Source organism: Hordeum vulgare, chromosome 7H (genome assembly GCF_904849725.1).
Source record: "Hordeum vulgare subsp. vulgare chromosome 7H, MorexV3_pseudomolecules_assembly, whole genome shotgun sequence".
In the NCBI taxonomy this organism is placed as follows: Eukaryota; Viridiplantae; Streptophyta; class Magnoliopsida; order Poales; family Poaceae; genus Hordeum; species Hordeum vulgare.
In genome coordinates, this window is record NC_058524.1 from 601,105,112 (window position 1) to 601,125,250 (window position 20,139).

The window sequence follows — 20,139 nt, forward strand, 5'->3', positions numbered from 1 at the left end:
GAGAAGTTGGACCCCTTTATAAGGGTCTCTCTTCCACATGCTATTGGAGAGTGAGAAGAGAAGGTGCCCTCGCGCACTCCTCCTTCGTCGGCCGCCTCGTCACGACGCGCCGCGAGTTGCGGGAATGAGCCGAGCTCGTACCTACGCGCTTATTTTTGTCGGTCATGAACGGAGAATACGTAACGGACACGACATGATCCGAGACGTCGGATCGTGGGCTGTTACCGACTCGGACGTGGGTTCGGCCCACGTCTCTCCACCCAGCCGCCTTTATAAGCAGGCTATCGCCTACCCTAGCCGTCACGAGAATCAGATCGCATCTGCCTCACGCGTTCGTTCCTTCTACTGCTGCTGCCGCCGGCGACTCCGTCCCGTTTACCGCGTACACGGTCGACGGGAGAGCAGGCCTCCAAAACCCCGCCTCTCCGGTTCCTGTACGGGAGAGGGGCGATTAGGTTTTTGGGAACGATCACGCGACTGCTCGCCTCCGTCCGTCTGCTTCGACTACGTCCGCGTCGCCCTCGTCATTGCCATGTCTTCACCAAGCGAAGCTGACCGTCTCGTCCGCGAGAAGGCCGAAGCCGAGAAGAAGGCGGCAGAGGATGCTGTCGCCGCCACCGCTGCTGCTACGGCCAATTGGCCGATCGGAGGGTATGATATGTTTATCTCTCTCCTGTTTCTGTCTGCACTAGTAGTACTGCCTATATGCGTAGATATTTCTGTTATATGCGTAATACTTGCTAGTGTACTCCGTGATCAGTATGTCATGAACCTAGTCAATGCCATGTTAGTAATTATTTCATGGATTAATCTACTCGAAAAATTGACTATTTACTCAACAGATATATAGGTCGATGGTGAGCTTCGTGCGACACGCTTGGTGGCAAGCCGCTACCATGCCGTTCGCTGGCACGCAGGTGCACGGTATGTGGGTGGCGGCGGCAGCCATGCGGAGGGGTGCAAGGACCATGAAGAGGAGGAGAATGATCTTCAAAGTGACGGTGTCTTGGATGTTCCATGTGTGATCAAGCATGCACATCATTTTTCTATTTGTAGCACGCATGTTTTAATAGTTTGAATAATATTATAAATGATTTCAATTGATATGATCCGATAAAGGATATAGGATATGAGTTGGCATGTCAACATATGATACTACTGTCTAATACTATTTTTATTGTGCATAGTATCATAAACTACTAGTATCATAGATGATCCCATTTATTGACATGCATGACACATAGTAGCATAGCATTTAACATGATACAGTATCTACCTATGTTACTCTTACCCTCCCTCTTCTTTAATTACTTGTCACATCAGCATGTTTACTAGTCCCAAGACTATAATGCTAGCTATGATACCCCACTATGGTCAGCCTAAGGCTAGTCGTAATGGGTAGTATCATATACTAGTATCATGCATATGATACAGTACTAATGTATGATATCACAAACGTAATGCATAGTATACCATGTGTTAGTATCACAGAGTGACTCTTTTATTGACATGCAAGACACATACTACCTCCGTCCTGGTGTATAAGTCATTCACGTAGTTCTAGATCAACAGTTTAACTACCTAAATATGTATCATATGTGATAAAAAAAATTAGAAACTATATCCGTGTGGAAATCTAGTGATATACTTTTCATGACATATAACACATATTCCTCAAATCGGTGACCTAGAACTACGCAAATGACTTATACACCGAAACGGAGGGAGTAGTAACACATCATTTAATATGATACGGTATTATGATATGATATTCAACCCTTTTTTCTTCATTTAATTCTATATCACATCATCAAAATTGTCTAGTTGACATGCATGCTACTACCTATGATACTCCCTTACGAGCAGCCTAAGGCTGCTCATAGTGGGGAGTAACTTAGCCAAGTAACATGCACATGTTACTGGTCTATGTTACTACCTCCATAGTGGGTAGTAACATTTGTGGGATGTCATATTAATTAGGATATAGACTCATTTTGTATTGGTATGTGTGATGTTACTGTAACATAGCTAGTTACCACAAGCATCTCTCTCCTCATTAACTCACTGCCAAATAAGCAAATTTGCATTGTAATGTGTGATGTTACTACTATGTTACTCCCCACTATGGCCAGCCTAAGGTCCCCTATCCAGGTTGCTTTTGCGGTTCCCAATCACAGGGTTCTTTTGTCCGTCTTGGTGACACGTCGGCCATGGCGAATATGCAGTCGGGAGTCGTGCATGTGGGTAGTCATGGGATGACACCACTGCTCTTCGCTAGAGCGCCACCCGTTGGATCCACCACCAGAGGCAGGGCCATAACGGAGGGCGACATCGTGTGGCTTGCCCAGGGGTCACGGGTCATGCATCATCGTTCCGCCATGTACTTTCGCTCTGCAGCCGCACCCAGCGCTGGTCGTTCGTCCATGAGTCCAGGGCGACTGATAGTGAACCACCGCCCACACTGGTGGGAAACTGATGCGAGGCCGATGGTCCTCCATGAGCCTCTTGCCTTTGATCTGACAAAATGATTCGTCCAAATACGTCAATTGCTACTAGTTCTTTATAGCGAGGTTGCAATTTTTGTACATATTTTGAAGTAGTCCCTCCAATACTTTTTACACCACATATAATATTTGTCTCAGTCAAACTTCATAAATTTTAACCGCATTTATATGAAAGATATCAACATCTACAATACTATATAGTTGCATATCATCTGTCTTAGCCAAATAGACGTGTGGGATAACGAGGTTCACTAGAGGTGTCAATCCGTACATGGCGTGACTCAATCCGTAATTTATTATATGGCGCTTTATACGCTAAAAACACCAAACAATTGCAATGCATACCGACGGACAGGGACGTAGCAACGCCCAAGGCAGCAGGGGCCTTGGACTAGGGCGCATATACACATTTCTTTGTTGATGATATCAATGTTTGTCATAGTAGCTACTGTTACTCCCTCCGTTCCTAAATATAAGTCTTTTAAAAGATTTCAATAGTAGACTACATACGGATGTATATAGTCATAGTTTAAAGTATAGATTCACTCATTTTGTTTCGTATGTAGACCTCTAGTGAATCTCTTAAAAGACTTATATTTAGGAACGGAGGGAGTATTAGTGTAGTTTTAAGGTTGGCCTGGGGCCTGCCTATGTCCTGGCTACACAATTTCCGGAGGGCCCAGACGTGAAAATAAGTTTTCTGAAGTGCCATATACTCCCTCTGTTTCTAAATATTTATATTTTTAGAAATTTTACTACAGACTTCATACGGATGTATTTCCTCCGTTCCTAAATATAAGTTTTCTAGAAGTTTCACTAATGAACTACATACGGATGTATATAGGCATATTTTAGAGTATAAATTTACTTATTTTGCTCCGTACGTAGACCCCTAGTAAAATATTTTAGAAGGCTTATATTTAGAAACGGAAGAGTATATAGACATAATTTAGAGTGTAAGTTCACTCAGTCTGCTCCGTATATAGTCAGTAGTTGAATCTTTAAAAAGAAAAATATTTAAGAATGGAGGAAGTAGGTTCTTAAGTTTCAAAAAAGGTCATTTAGTGTAAATGATAGTATGAAAAAAATAAAGGGGTGAAGGTGTGCGTGGGAGGTGGAGGGAAACGTAGTATTTGGGTTAATGGGATTTCAAGCCATGGCAAAAAGACTGCCCAACGTCAGCTATACGATCCAGCCACGGAGTCTAGTCTAGTTCTTTGTATTTATGGAACGAAAAGTGAACGCACACTGCACATACACAGTTGTTTCCTAAATACTACTTTCTTGGTTCGAAATTACTTGTCACACAAATAGATAAAAAATGTATCTATAACTAAAATACATTTAAATATATCCATTCTTATGACACAAGTCTTTTCGGATGAAGGGAGTGTATCCTACGATACGCCCATTTTTTGTTACTCTTCTTCCAAGAAAGAACAACGATCATGCTACAAGAGACTCTTACAACTATCTCAAAAAAAGCAGAAGAAACGAATTCTAATTAAGTTTGCAATTTGCACCACATCATCCATCAACACGTCTCCAAACGGCGTGGCGGCCGAGCTCGGTTAAATAGTTCCTTGATGCGGCTTGCAGCAGTAGGAGCACCTGCATCCCTGAGTGAAGCATTGACCTTCCCCTGCGCCCTTGTATGCGCTCACACAGTCCGCCATGCACTTGGCAGCGTCACACATGCCCTTGTTGATGTACTTGGTGCAGGTGTACTCTGGAGGGCACTTGGTTGCCATGGCTGCTTGCACAATTGACACAAGAAGCAAGAATAGGTAAATACATCCCAAATATACAGTTGCGGAGATACACGGGGAGAAAACTACACTGATATTTAGTTGCCATGCATGTCATATGGTACACAATAATAACACAAAAGTAGGTACCCGGTGATGAGGCAAGAATGACCATGGCCAGGAGGAGTGTTACTTGGCAAGGCTTCATGTCTTCAGGAAATCAAGACTCGAGAGGATGGGAAATGTGATGATACGTTTATGGACCGCATGTTCTTGAAGTAATTGCGGTACTCTTATAGTGCTGCCGTGTTTGGTGTTTTAGGAATTACTTTTTTTTTAACAAACTACTAATCTTCTACGTAGAATCAATGCTATATCAAAAAATAAATTAATTGCGTTACACGTCAATATTAGGAAAGATATTGATTGTACGTTCATATTAGGTAAATATAATTACTATGTTATATTATGAAAATATATTAGTTGTGTTGAATGTTAATATTAGGAAAGATAATGATTGCATTTGATATTTGGTAGATATACTTACATGGTTAGCAATGAAAATTAATAGTAGAGATATCCTAGATTTTGGTAAGATTTGATTTGATTTGATTTGAGTATGGGTACGAGAAGGCAACGAAAATTTTGATGGTGAGGTAAACCAATTTCATTTTAATAGTAGAGATATCCTAGATTTTGGTAAGATTTCATTTGATTTGAGTATGGATACAAGAAGGCAACGAAAATTTTGATGGTGAGGTAAACCAATTCAATTTAATAGTAGAGATAACCTAGATTTTGGTAAGATTTGATTTGATTTGATTTGAGTATGGGTACGAGAAGGCAACGGAAATTTTGATGGTGAGGTAAACCAATTCCATTTTAACAGTAGAGATATCCTAGATTTTGGTAAGATTTGATCTGATTTGAGTATGGGTACGAGAAGGCAATGAAAATTTTGATTTAGTCAAGGTTTTGGAAATATTTGCTTTAATTTGAATATAGTTACAGGATGCAAGGAAAGTATTGATTTAGTTGACGTTTTGATGAGATTCGATTTGATTTGATTGAGTTAATGCAATTCATGGTTTTGATAATATTTCATTGAGTTATTGTAGGGCTTGATTTCTAGTAGGAAAAGAAAGCAAAACACCGATTTGGTTTAGACGTTTGCAAACAAGTGGGACTGGAAAGAAAAAAACCAAGGTCGGGAGGGGGGGGACCAACGGGGAGGGTCGAGTGAATCGATTCAATTTTCAGTGGGAGAAAGAAAACGGTGTGGATGAGGCAGTGGGAGCTGATCCGAACGTACCAACTCCACTTTAATAGTACATTTATTGATTTTTATAAATTTGATTTGATTTGATTTGAGTATAGTTAGGGGAAGGAAATGAAAGTTTTGATTTAGTTGAGGTTTTGGTAAGATTTGATTTGGATATGGTTACGTGAAGGCAAGAAATTATTTATTTGGTTGAGGTATTCATAAAATTTGATTTTATTTGATTAAGTTAATGTGGTACATGGTTCTGATAAGATTTGATTAAGTTAATCTACATCATGACTTCTTGTAGGGGAAGGAAAGGAAAGCATTGATTTGGCTTCCATTATTGCAAACCAAGGGGGTGGAGGAAAAAACCAAGGTATGGGGAGAAGAAAACACCAACAGCAAGGGTCGAGCGAGTCGATTCATTTTTTAATCAATGTCAACTAGTTGAACGCTCGTGCATTGTTACAGGCTACAATACACATTAATGAATCAAACAAATGATAAAGGTTGTCTTCAAGGTTGAAGCTTATTTCTCCCTCATATGCTTGGGCATGTACGGGCGTTCCCCAAAATAAATGTAGACTATATGTGATGAAAAAATGTAGACTATATGTGATGAAAAAATGTGGTTTTCCGGAATACCCGCCATCTTATCTCTAACACACCCGTCCTACAAAAAAACACCCCATGATGCATCCTTCCCTTTTCCTGTCAGACTATCTCCTTCCCACTCAAACATTTATCGCTAGATCCGCCTCCTTTAAAATCGGGTGACTCCCACCTCACCTTCCCATGGGTCTACAGTGGCAAAGAAATGTTCGTGTGTGACTACGATCAAAAGTCGAAAAATGACATGAACAAGTTACAACAAGCGGTAATTTCCTCTCCCATACGCACCTTTTCATTGACCAATGTGATTCCCTAGCATGCTTAAGTTTTGATATCAAATGGTAGGCCGAGATTAAAGCACTTCTAAAGATAAGCAAATCATATGACTCAAGAGTTACATGTAACTTGTTTTACTTATAAAAACATCATATTGGGCTGATGAACCCATTCATGATGGCCTTTCTTCAATGGCAATCAATTAGTTGAAAGAAAACTTAAATAATACCACTCACAACTAACTTGAAACATAAACTCTATGAAGGTGGAAAATCATGTATAGAAAGAAAAGAACAAACAAATTCATTTAAAAAGTAAACCCTCTTAAATAACACCCCGTGGAAAAAACCTCTTAAATAGCATGTCCACCTGCATGCAGGACTTGGGACATTGTCACTCGTCGCTCTGCGATGCTCGCACCCTCTGTCACGGGGAACAACCGAGAAGCTCGGGCATGGCTGAATGGAGTGGATCTAGACGCCGGCTATGAGGATCATCTCCGCCCACGCGCTGGCTCGGGGCCGCCGCTGCCACCTACCTCTCTAAGATGTTCTGTTCACCTCCATCGCCAGCCGCTGCTTCGTAATGCCGCCATGGCTGTCACGAGCATGATGAACATCTGAGAAGCTATTCTTCATTTTATTACTGCTCGCCCGATTATTTTCAATTCAACAACCATCATACTCAAATTTCATATTCTATGGCAAAACTAATTTCAAGAAACACAAAGAGGTCCAATTGACAACAATTCTATTTGTGCCAGACATCAAATTTCATATTCGCAGGTTGATGCCTCCGTGGAGGCTCGTGCGACACATCAACAACAAAAGGATTGAGTGTGTAGGAGCCAAATTGAGTGGGTGTTCCAGGTCAGATGACTTTAAATCGCCGTGGGGAAGCGCGTGATGCCACAACTCCTCCACCTCCTCATTCCCGCCTGGTCCTTGAGCTGTCGCAAAGAGGCACATGCCGCTGTCAGAGGTCGATCGAGGTTGCTCACCATGGCGGAAGAAGGTTGACATCCATAGGTATGTGTGCATCCTGATGACAGTAGCTTGATATAGAACGAAAGTGTCCTTTTGCTCCCGAGCTCAAATGAGCTCGGTGAACAGTAAAATCAAAAAAATCTCTGAAAATGCGCGTTTTCATAGTATCGGTTTTGTTTTTTGTCACGCCTTATAGGGATGTTATTTCATGCCAAAATTTTGTGTACTTAGAACTTTTGTCAATGTTGCTCATAAAAAATCAGAATTTTGTAAATGTTTTCCGAAGTTTTTTTGAATTTACTGTTCGCTGAGCTCAAATGATCTCGGGAGCAAAAACTCCGCGTCGGATATAGAATACCTATTCAAGGGAGAGGATGACTCGAGCAACAGAGGCGCAACCTCATTCTATAGGAGGATCCGTAAGCGGAGGGTAATCGACTGCTGAAGAAAGAGAGAAGAGAGGCTTGTGTTGTGTAGGCTGAATGAGGAATAAAATAATAAAAAAAACTGGTGAGAGGGTAATGATAAAAAACAGTGGGGTATCCCTTATATCGAGGGTACCAACAACAAGGACTATTAGAGATTGCCATTTAGGCCCTGTTTGAAACCATTCAGATTATATAATCCAGTTTTTATAATCTATTATGTCTTCAAACAGGACAGATTATGGTGTAGATTATAAAAACTAGATGTATAGATTATTAAAAACTCACAATCTACTATAATCAGGTTATGGATTGCCAATGACCCATTACCCTTGTAAAGTTGGAGATAATTACATTCCTGCCACCATCACCCTCCTCTTTTAAAAAAACAAAGGGCAGACATGTCATTATGCATGTAAAACCTGGATTACAGGTTATATAATCTAGTCTTCAAACATGCCCACCTAAATTATTTTTATAAACCAGATTATATAATCTATCTTCATAATTCAAATTATCATAATCTATTGTGGTTCCAAACAGGGCCTTCATAATAGAACTACCATTTAATGATAAAGAGAATTCTTACAGACATGTGATTGGTTTATTTCTATAAATGTTGCCTTGTGTTATCAAACATTGATTCGTTTCCATAATTTGGTCTTTAAGGATTGATTAGTGATCATCATGATTGATTCATTTCCATAACAACATTACTAAATATACTAAAGATTGATTTATGTAGGCTAGGCAGATAAAAAGGGTTTAAGTAGATCAGTGGATTAAAAACTGGTTTAAATAAATTGGTGGGATAAAAAGATGATGTGTGTTGTGTGTGTGTGTGTGTGGGGGGGGGGGGGGGGGTTAACCGGAATGGAGGTGCCCCTACCAGCTCACCGTGGTGTACATGTATGTGCCAGTTTTGATAGTATGCCGAGCACAAAGCAATAAGTTGGTCATAGAAAAAATGAATTAGAAAAGAAAAAAATCAAAATACAAAATTAGAAGAAAAAAACGATGCTTACATCAAATGGACCGGATAACTTTGATCATATTCGATGCTTTAGTAAGATTTAGTTTTATTCGGGTATGAGTAGTGGAAGGCAAAGAAAGTTTGGTTTTATTTGAGATTTTTTTTAATTTGATTTGATTGAGGTAATGCATGCTGTTGTTTTGAGAAGGTGTCAATTTGGTTGAATTTCTTTAAGGAAGTATCGATTCTAATAGTATGTTGAGCACAAAAAAAGGTTGGTCATAAAAAGAACCAATAATGTAAACCAAAAATGAAAAATAAAAATGCGGATGCGTCAAATTGGCTAGCCAAGTTTGATGTTTGGTGATTTGGTTTGATTTGCATATGAATAGTGAAAGGTAAGGAAAGTTTGGATTTAGTTGACACTTTGGTAAGTTTTGATTTGAATGAGTTAATGAATGACATTGTTTTTGAAAATTGTCGATTAAATTAGTTTATTGCATTTGTCAAATGGGCTGATCCAAGTTGGCTCATGTGAAAGTTGGACGTGAAATATATTCGCGAGCGAAATATAAGAGCGGTGGGAGGAGTGTTGGGAGGAGTGGGAGGTGAGACGAGAAGACACTACTAACTCCTCTTTGAGAGTAGAGATATAAAAAGATCCAAAGGAGCATATCCAACTAATATCAGCCATCAAGTCAGACTAGTCCAATGACCCAGGTTGTTCTAATGGTGAGTGGTCAACATGTTTAACATGCAGTTAATATCATACTCCCTCCGTCCCAAAATTCTTGTCCTAGGTTTGTCTAGAAATGGATGTATCTAAATACTAAAACTTGACTAGATACGTTCATATCTAGACAAATCTAAGACAAAATTTTTGAGACGGAGGGAGTACAATATATCAATGGCATCACTATACACATAAATAAAATGAAAATAGTATCCCAAATGCAACAAGTTTCATGAAGATGGCCATCGATCATGATGGATTCCTTCTGTGGCAAAGCACCGAAAAAGGCCTTCAGACTGGATTGCGGAAGAATAGAGGCTTGTGACGGTGATAAAATTATCTTGCTTTGGATGTTTTTGAAATTTATGAATATATAGCGTTAGAATTAGGTCAAATGGAGCCTCAGGGCCCCACAAGCTCACATGGTGGGCCCTACACCTGGACACGCCACCTAGCTTGTGCCCCCGGGGCATCGTCCATTGGCGGCATTAATTTTTTAAACCAATCAGACGATTGACATTATTTATCTTTTTTAGATTGAAAATCATAGTTGGCTAACGTTCGTTGGGAGATGGTGGCATCTCAAATGTTTTTGTTGATAGTTTTAGTTTTGTCAGGCGAACATTCGCCACCCCTTCTGACGAACTTCGGTGGCTAGTAGTGATAGAGCCTACGAAAAGGGTCAATGGAGAAAGGGCTCCATGGTGGACTTTCAGAAAAACATATTTCCACATCACACAAAAAATTAATTTTTACATACACAAACACATATATAACATGTTCAGAAAAATTTCATAACAATATACTTTCATACATGACGTATATAAAGAAACAAATACATAAGATGAAATGACCCCTTTTTTTGTTGTTGCTGGGCCATGATTTTTTCTTTGTGCAGCTTGCAAATAATAATATTTTTGGACGAAATTTTATAGATCCGTCACGGATATGTATAAATTTTCATAGAATTATTTTTTAATTTCTTTTAAAACTTTAAAATATCATTTCGAATTATTTAAAATAATATCTTTCAGTCTCAAAATAAGTGTCTATAAAATTTATATTAATTAAGCTTTAGACATTTATTTTGATACGGAGCGAGTACACTACAACTCTGGGGAGCCAAAGTGGCAGCTTATCCCGCAAGAGCTTCGATCCCCCACCAAAACTCGACTAAAAGTCAAGCAAAAACCTAAATCGCAGCAGGAAGGCGACGGCGACGGCGACGCGCCGATGGGCAACGCCGGGAGCAGCGGCAGCCCCAGCCTGCCACCGCCGCGGCCTCATCTACACGGGGTGCCTCCGCTGTACTACCACCAGTACCCGGTAGGGCGCCCGGGCGCCGCCGCGCCGCCGCCGGTGCCGTTCCCCACGCACGTGGAGCGGCACAGGGCCGTTGCGGTGAGCGCCGGCGTCAACGTCAAGGGGCATACCCTGCGGCTGGAGCGCGACGACGACGGCGGCCACCTGCTCGCCTTCTCCTACGACGCCGACGCCCCCGGAAGGTCAGCCCCCCCCCTTCCACTCCTCTTCCGTCTGCGGAGTAGGTGGGCTCCTGTACATATCTGGTTGGAGCATTCGTACTTTCATTTGTCCCTTTGAACAAAACTGGGGCGTTCCATGGCAATTGCCTGAATGCTTCACATTTGAGGCCGGTTAACAAGGAGCAGTAACCTACAGAAACAGATTTAGGCTGCACTTACTTATTACACAAGTGCTTGTCTTGGTGAAGAATAGACAACTTCCTTAATATATTGGAGTAAGTATTTTATATTGTTTGCTCGGCTTGTTGTTGAGTGGGAAATTGAATGTTGAAGGAAGCAGCCAAATTAGGTCTAGGTATGGAATTCTGAAACTTCATCGTATTCATCTGGGTGGGAATGTGAAAAACTCGAGCTTCAATTGTCTTGGGCTGTGTACTTCCTTTTGTATTTTACCATGGCAAAGCTGCCTATACTTATTGAGATTCTCCAAATGCGGTCTGGCTCTGTCCCGTTCTGAGGCTAGGCTATCCCATTTTATGCCCTCAATCTGTTTGCATTGTCTTTATTAGTAGTATCTCATGCTTTGTACCCGTCTAGTGAGCGTCGTACTTCTTTTTTCTTTTGGCAAGACTGGGGTGTTACTTTTATTTAAATACTGATTTTTAATTTCTGATCCTGCAAACAGCATAACAGTTTACTTCTTTGCACAAGAAGGCGATGACTGTATCCTGAAGGGTACAAAGGAAAATTTGCTCAAACCTGTCACAGTAACTTTCAAGGAAGGTCATGGTCAGGAGTTCAGGCAACCAAGTGGAACTGGAATAAAGCTCTCAATGTTTGAGGAGTCTGAGCTAACTAAGGTTGGGGAGGATCGTGTATTTCCTCTCGCATTCAAAGTGGAAGTGGGTGTGTCAAGCAACCAAGAATCAGAAACGGAACATGATGCTGAAGACACGAAGTCTTTGGTTAAATTTGCTGTGTTTGTTAAGAAAGACAGTGCTGAATATGGGATCAACATTGTGCAGCAGATACTGTGGGTAAATGGAACTAGATATGTCTTGCAGGAGATATACGGTATTGGGGACAGGAACAGAGCGGACAGGAATGTTAATGAGGATGATTCTGGGAAAGAATGTGTGGTCTGTCTTACAGAACCAAGAGATACAACTGTTCTTCCATGCAGGCATATGGTAGGTTATCCTTTCCTACTAAATGTTCTTTAGATGTATAGATGTAGATATAAGGCTTATGGCTGTTGAAACTTGTTTTAATGTGAAAATTGATAACCCTTTCTTCTTAAAGAAAATTATGATGGAAATAGGCTTAGCAAGATTAGTTGTATTGCACTTGTCCACAAATTCATGACATGACATACTAGAAAGTGTGTTACCAAAAAATTCTAAGTGTGACTACTACTATATACTCCCTCCGTTCCTAAATATAAGACCTTTTATAGATTCCACTATGAACTATATACGGATGTATGTAGTCATATTTTAGGATGTAGATTCACTCATTTTGCTCCGTATCTAGTCTATATTGAAATCTCTAAAAGGTCTTATATTAAGGAACGGAGGGAGTAAAAAATTGGAGGTCATGATTGTCATAATATGATATTTTATACTATGTCTCTTCTAACATGTACAAAAAGCAACGATGAAAGATGATTGCTGGAGGTCATTTCACTGTTTAAGACATCATTCTATTTTTAATAGAGTTAGTATCAGCTTTGTATAGTTCTTGATTCTCATTTCGTTGTGGAATTTTCTGTATTGATTTTTGTTAAACTGGGCAGTAGAAGGTGGGTATCCTACTGCTATATGAGTTAGTGGTGGTGATATTGTAGGAAAAGCTATGTAATTTGGTAGGAAGTTAGGAGTTCAACATAATAGGATGACTAGTGAGCCCCATGCATGTTCATCATTGCATATTTAAAATCAGAAAGTACCTACAGTTGCTGTGCAGTGCACCCAGGAATCTGGTTAGCACGCATTGGAGTACGATTCGTTTCTTATCACGAAAGTTCTATGAAGTGTCGCTATTTAGCCAGTTACTTGTAATATCCATTTCTACTTCTTTCTAATTTCTTCGATGCTTGCGATTTTGGCAAAGATATATCTTGCATTGCTTCCATGCTTTCCTGGAAAACTGATTCATAGATGGACGAACTACTACAAAATGTACTTGCATGTAACAATAGTTTGAAACACTGCAAAATATTCATAGTTAGTACAGATATGACCCATATGGGGCATATATGTCAGTGCAGCATGGTACAGTATATCAACTGCAAACTGTCCCCTAGCTTGAAACCAAGACAAGAATATTATGTACTTGCATCATGTGGCCAACGTTTCTACCTTTTGTCATACATCCAGCAGATCTCCTCAAAATGCAACCATTTTATCTTATGTGGCAGATGAAAATAAGCCAAATTTCGTTGACCTGTCTTCTTCATGAAACCAGTGAAACTGAAAATCATGCCGTTTGCTCTCTTGCAGTGCCTATGCAGGGAGTGTGCTCAGACATTAAGGTTCCAGACCAACAAATGCCCCATGTGCAGGCAGCCTGTTGAGAGCCTTCTTGAGATTAAGGTTGACAGCATGCCCAGGCATCATCAAGGAGGAGATCAGTAGCTAAGAAACCCTCAAAGGAAGTTCCGTTTGATTGCTAGCAACCGTAATTGGATGTATATATATATCGTGTGTTAAAATGAAGTTACCCTGATTTCGGCAAAGACCATAACGTGAAAGGTATTACACTGAGTTGACCGTGATGTTCTGTTTGTGGGCGACATGGAATTTAAAACGCGCAACATCCCTTGTCTTGTCTTGAGCTTTTAAAGTTTACCATCTTATGCCCTGTTTGGAACCACTCAGATTATATAATCCAGTTTTTATAATCTATTCTGTTTCCAAACATGACAGGTTATAGTGTAGATTATAAAAACTAGATGGACAGATTATTAAAAATTCATAATCTACTCTACCCCAGCTAAAATCAGATTATGGATTGCTAATGACCCATTACCTTTGTAAAGTTGGAGTTAATTACATTCCTACCACCGCCAGCCTCCTCTTTTTTAAAAAAAAACAGAGGGCAAACAAGTCATTATGCAATGTAAAACTTGGATTACAGTTTATATAATTTGACCTCCAAACATGTTCAACTAGATTATTTTTATAAATCAAATTATATAATCTATTTTCATAATCCAGATTATCATAATCTATTATGGTTCCAAACAGGGCCTTAGTTGAAATTGTTTCCCTATGACTGATTCTAATGTTCCTCATAGCTTTGCAAGATGAAGGTTTCCATTTTCATCTGTGCAGTGTTATGTCTGCATTTGTTTAGCATGTGTTGTGGTATGTTGTTTCTTTCGAAAATCGTTTGTATTAGAACATGAAGGAGAAAACCTTGTAAGTATAAAATTTCTGAAACTCTGGTCAGTATAAATTTACATAAATATCTGAGAAAATCTGGTCGGCATAAATATCTAGTGATCTTGTTGATTAAGATTAAGATGGGATTGATCGAGGACCTTCTGCAGGCAGGATTCATTCCCCTAGAAGTAAAAACAACATGTCAAAAAGAACTGGAACAGATTAATTGCCAATAGAAAAAAGATGAACCTTCAGATTGTATACAACATGCATTTTCTCAACTCTTGTCAGTCTACTCTACAACTATCAACTATAATACCTTCTCAAAATCAACACCAAACTCTTATAATCGACCAGGATTCAAACCTCTCCTCCTGATACCTTGGTTTTGGCCCATTGACCATCAAGTTATCAAGCCATGTCAGCAAGAAATTCAAAATTTTCAGGGAAAACCGAAAACAAATCTGTAAAATAAAAAACACATGTAAAAAGGGAAATTTCTGTAATTTTTTGAAAAAATCAAATAAATTCTTTTGGAAAATTTAAAATTGCAAATCCATTTTTTTAAAAGTGGTAATATTCTGCCAAGTTTTTCAAAATAAAATAAATTTTCCATAAAATTTTGAAAAAATATGTAAAATCAAGAAACAATACTAAGCATTCTGGGATAGTTTTAATTTTTTTTTTAAAATAATGAAAATTATTGTCAAATTACTATCATATCCATATTTTTTCAAAAACTTAAAATTTCTGCAAAATTTTGTAGAAAATATATAAACTTAGGGAAAAAATACTAAGAATTTTAGGAAAATTCCAAAAAATCTTAAATTCCTGAAAATTATCAAAAATCATTTTCCCCAAATTTCGATTTTTGAATTTAAAAAAATATGCAAAAGATTTATTTTTGGAATTTATTTATTTTTGGAATTTATTTATTTCTCTGATTGTTTTAAGTTTTTGCTGAGTGGCTTGACCGGATGGTCAACGGGGTCGAAACCACGGTGTGGGGAGGGGAGGGTTGAATGTAAACATGTTAATATGCCAGGCTGGGTCAGGCTTCAAAAAGCCCAAGCCCCAGCCCGAAGCCTCAAACTGTACACCTTCTCAAGCTCAAGCCCGTCCCAAATATAGTCGGGAGGCCCGAAAGCCCGACCCAATGATGTTTATCTGTGCGGTCACGCGTAAGCCCGACCCAAAGCTTGAAAGCCCGACCTGAAAACTGCATAAATGAAAGCCCGATCCCGGCCCGAATATATTTTTGGGCTGCAAAATAAAGCCCGAGCCTGGCCCGGGTTTTTCGGGCCGGGCTGCCCATGAACAGGTTTAGTTGAGTGGCCGGTTACAAGAGTTTGGCGTTGATTCTTAGACGGTATTACATTTGAGGTTTGTAGATTAGGCTCGGGCAAAAGTTGAGGGTTGAAATATGTACTTCTTTTGAAAAAATTTCCTAAGCTGAAAAAGGAGCTGGCAACCGATTAAAGGTGGACTTGTTTTTAGTAGTAGGAAAAATCAAGGAGGCTTGTTTTTTAAAGGGCAAATCAATGAGGAAACGAATGTGAACACCTTTCGATGGGCCGAGGAACCACCGTTATCAGCCCAAAGCCCAAAGCCCAAGCAAAGCCCCCCAAAAAACAGAAAGAGAGAGAGTCGTCGGCCTGTTCCCGGAGAGGAAAAGCTCGCCGCCGGCACCGACGGGGCGCCCCCGCCGTGACAGGTGAGAACCGCGGCGCGTTTCTCGCTGCTTGCTTCGCCCGTCCGTTATCCCGCCGGTCCTAACCGGAAGCCACCGCGCCGAGTAGGCGCGCGCGTAGCTGCTGCATAAGCCGTCGATTTCCTCAATCCCCAGCAGCGCTCGTTACCGAATCGCCCGATCCAACTTGAAATTCCTAGGTTTCCACCATCCCCCGAGAGCTCCGAACCACCGTGCGGGCAGGGACCGGAAGGGGGATGGATAGAGGAGGAGACGGCTCTGATCTGGAGCTACAGAAGCAAGAATGGGCGAGGTCTGTACTGTATATGGCTAACTCTTTAGTGGCAATTTATATCGATTTGATTCATCTTAGGCCGGCAAGAACGGGGAGTCGATTCATGCCCTCTGCTGGTTGTGTGGTGATGCAGAACGCAGGATGTGCTCAAGGGTAGGCTCGTCCTCGAGGATGATTTCGAGTGGTCTTTACCTTCGGTGAGCCCGAGCTCGGATCAGAGTGGTGCCAGGGGCAAGCTGAAGTACATAGGGGGGGTCGACATTAGCTTCCTCAAAGAAGACCCGTCTACGGCGTGTGCTGCGGCGGTGGTTCTGGATGCCGATACCTTGGGAATTGTTCACGAGGAGTTCGATGTTGTCCGAATGCAAGTTCCGTATATCGCTGGTTTTCTTGCTTTCAGAGAGGTATTGCACATAATACCCGCTTCTTTTCGTGAATTTGTTTGGAACCGAGAAAATTGAGACGCGTGTACTTTATCCATGGTAGCGGCTTTATATGCACTTCAGTTGGACCTCAACGGTTTAATTTGCTTTGACAGTAAATAAGATAAAATTCTTGGACTACTGTTGTGTCACTGAACAATCTTGTCTTACTTGCATCAGTGGTACAAAGTTTATTATGTTTGGACAGTAGCCTCAAATGCGCAAACCAGGCTGAAAAATTCTGACTCGATCAGTGTTATTTGGTACATGCTCCACATGCCTTCAGCTTATTGTTATCTATAGAGTCAGAAGTGAGTCTAGTATTGCCAGGGCAATGTCTAGTTATCATAGAGCATAGGAGAGGCAATCGTGATTGAATTTGCTTCCTTGTTTGGTTTCAAACATCTGTGATCATTTATCTTTCTTGTATGCTTTCAGTTTAGGTACCTGCATGTATTATATGTAAAAAAACAATCTTTCTTCTGCAGGCCCCCATTCTTCTTGGTCTCCTGGAGAAGATTAAGATCAATGCTCATCATTTCTACCCTCAGGTGAAATACAATTATCCTTTTTGGTGCTTGCAGCTTCACTAATCTTAGATTTTGTGCTCTGTATTTAGTCAATAACACTAATTTAAAACATGATGTTCTGTACAGAGTTTCTGTTAGTAAAGAGGAACTTCCATAGAATATAAAATGGCAAGCATGCTTAAGTTAGATGACATCACTTGCCCAAATGTCCGCAAGGGAATAGGAACTAGATGTAAAGATTCTTTGTCCTGCAAACATGATTACTGAGGATATATTCTGAAGTATCTCATGGCGTTGCGTGTCTTATTTCCGGTTGGTGTGCCTGTGATGACGAGAACAAAAAGTACAGTACTATTCAGGCAAATAATTCGTTTTGGATTAAAATCTCATGTGAATTTACTTTTTAGATATCACAGTAGTTGTCTTCTAATTCAACATGTAGTAATCATCTTTCTTTGCCAGTGCATTTTCTAAGGTTTATCATTCTGCTTTGGCAGTTAGTCATGGTTGATGGAAATGGGTTACTCCATCCACGAGGTACAGTCACACTTATGCACTCTTTACAGTTCTCAAGTAATAGTATGGTGCGGATAACAAGTCTGGCACTAGCAGAATACGCTGCACATGTGAAATTAGGTTTTAGAATCATATTATATGTATGCTGTGTTATTGGATTTCTTTTTCATTGATCTTAGTTCGTAAGGCTAAGCTGATTTGTGTGTTTATGAAAGGATGAGTTCATTTGTAATCCTGGTATTACAATACATCTTGTTAGGTTATGCATATTTGTGGCAAGCTGCATTAGCTGTAGTCAATATATGTGAATGGGTCGTCCTCTAATAAATATATGTTCAGCAGGTTTTGGTTTAGCATGTCATCTCGGTGTCCTTGCAGACCTGCCGACCATCGGAGTTGGAAAAAATGTAGGTTAACTTTACTGCTGTTGCAAGTTTTTTTTTTGTAGTGTCTCAAGTTCTTCTCCTACAGTTCTACTTTTAGGGAAGACTAAATCCTCAGTGTTTTCAATGCCCCAGTTGCACCATGTGGATGGTCTTAACCAATCTGAAGTCAGAAAACAGCTTGAAGCAAAAGGAAACTGCAATGAGGAATGTATTTCATTGACTGGGCAGTCTGGGACGACATGGGGAGCGGTAAGAGACTCTATATTGGACCAAAAAGTTATATTATATTGCTAAACGTGTAACGGGGTTTCCTTTCTTTTACATACTTCCTGTTAATGAAATGTATGTTGCACATGAACTCAAACAACTTGTCCTAGGCAATGTGTTCATGCTCTGGTTCATCGAGGCCAATCTACATCTCAGTTGGTCATCGCATTTCGCTCGACTCTGCCATTGGGATAGTGAAGTATTGCTCTAGATATCGTATCCCAGAGCCCACACGCCAGGTTGAACTTCAATAAAATCATATCTCGAGTTTCCACACGTCGACAGTTGTATTTTGTGTACTAATTGGCTATCATTATCCCAGGCTGATATAAGATCAAAGGTATTCCTCCAAAAGCACCAAAGATTACAGCAGTAACAAGAGTTGACAATGGCAAACAGTACCTTTGGCAATCATATATTTGTTGTAAAATTGGACCAAATCATTTTTATAAAATACTATGCCATATTTAATGTACAATTGACGAAAAAGCCATTAGTTGAAGAACTTTTACAGCTGTGCGATAAAAAAGGTGTACGTGTGTGGGATGAGCACAAACAGCAGGAATTTGACCTACGAGCGATGCTGTTTGTAACCATCAATGATTGACATGCTCTTAGTAACCTTTTAGGACAGACAAACAAGGGGTACAATGCATGCACGCTCTTTAGATGAGACTGAAAGTATATATTTGGACAAATGCAAGAATAATGTTTACTTGGGACATCGTCGATTTCTTTCAAGTAGGCATCACTTAAGAAAGAAAGGCAGACATTTCAAAGGTGAGGCAGATCATCGAAAGAAGCCCGTCCTCCGTATATGTGATGTTATATTTGATATGGTCAAGGATTTACAAGTAATCTTTGTAAAGGGTCCTCTCGGACAATCTGTTTCAGATGACGGTGAAGGACACGCACCCATGTGCAAGAAGAAATCTATATTTTGAGACCTACCTTATTGGTGTTTGAAGAAAATGAGATTCTTGATTCAATGACGACAGAGATCTGCCATTTTATACAACGGGAGGAGATGCGATCGCAAAGGGATGCGTCGGTTCCAGGAGAGACAGAGAGAGAACCGTCGTTGCGGGAGGAACCGCTTGACGGTTGGTTAAGGGGAGATTTTCCCCTAATTACATAATTAGTTTTAACACTCCCCCTAATCTATACTTGACCATGTGGAGTTATCTTCATGATTGTCCGGGAAGCTTTATCATCTCAAAAAACTCTTCTTCAAAAGTTCTTCATAAAGACTTTGATGAGAACCTGAAATGTAAACTCACAAAGAGATAGCATAATGTGATGTCATTTGAACAAGGATATCTCAAGAAGAAACTCCCCATGTTGCCTGCAAGTCTCTAAGTCGTCGCATACCAATTCCGTGAACATATTTCTGGAATGTTGAGTTTGGTAGAGACTTAGTAAACAAATCAGCAAGGTTGTCACATGATTTGACTTGCAGAATGCTTATTTCCCCGCTTTTCTGAAGATTGTGGGGGAAAAACCATTTAGGAGAAATATGCTTAGTGATATTGCTCTTGATATATCCTGTCTGCATCTGTGCAACACATGCCGCATTATCCTCATAGATAATGGTGGGTGATTCAATAGAACCAATTCCACATGACTGTTGTATGTGGTTTAT

At 40.1% G+C, this 20,139-nt stretch overlaps 2 protein-coding genes across 2 annotated transcripts; both read left to right on the forward strand.

Annotated features, from left to right (window-relative positions):
* The first annotated feature begins 10,668 nt into the window (after positions 1-10,668).
* LOC123408332 (probable E3 ubiquitin-protein ligase LOG2) lies at positions 10,669-13,862 on the forward strand. Its single transcript, XM_045101456.1, has 3 exons — positions 10,669-11,026; positions 11,691-12,195; positions 13,507-13,862. Exons 1-3 carry the CDS (start codon positions 10,755-10,757, stop codon positions 13,639-13,641), a joined length of 912 nt encoding a protein of 303 aa, XP_044957391.1. The 5' UTR covers positions 10,669-10,754; the 3' UTR covers positions 13,642-13,862.
* Positions 13,863-16,000: 2,138 nt separating this feature from the next.
* On the forward strand, positions 16,001-18,975 carry LOC123408333 (endonuclease V). Its single transcript, XM_045101457.1, has 9 exons — positions 16,001-16,105; positions 16,282-16,394; positions 16,510-16,780; positions 17,287-17,349; positions 17,826-17,865; positions 18,187-18,251; positions 18,363-18,479; positions 18,608-18,736; positions 18,820-18,975. The coding sequence occupies exons 2-9, from the start codon at positions 16,339-16,341 to the stop codon at positions 18,871-18,873; spliced, it is 795 nt and encodes a 264-aa protein (XP_044957392.1). The 5' UTR covers positions 16,001-16,105; positions 16,282-16,338; the 3' UTR covers positions 18,874-18,975.
* The last annotated feature ends 1,164 nt before the right edge of the window (positions 18,976-20,139 follow it).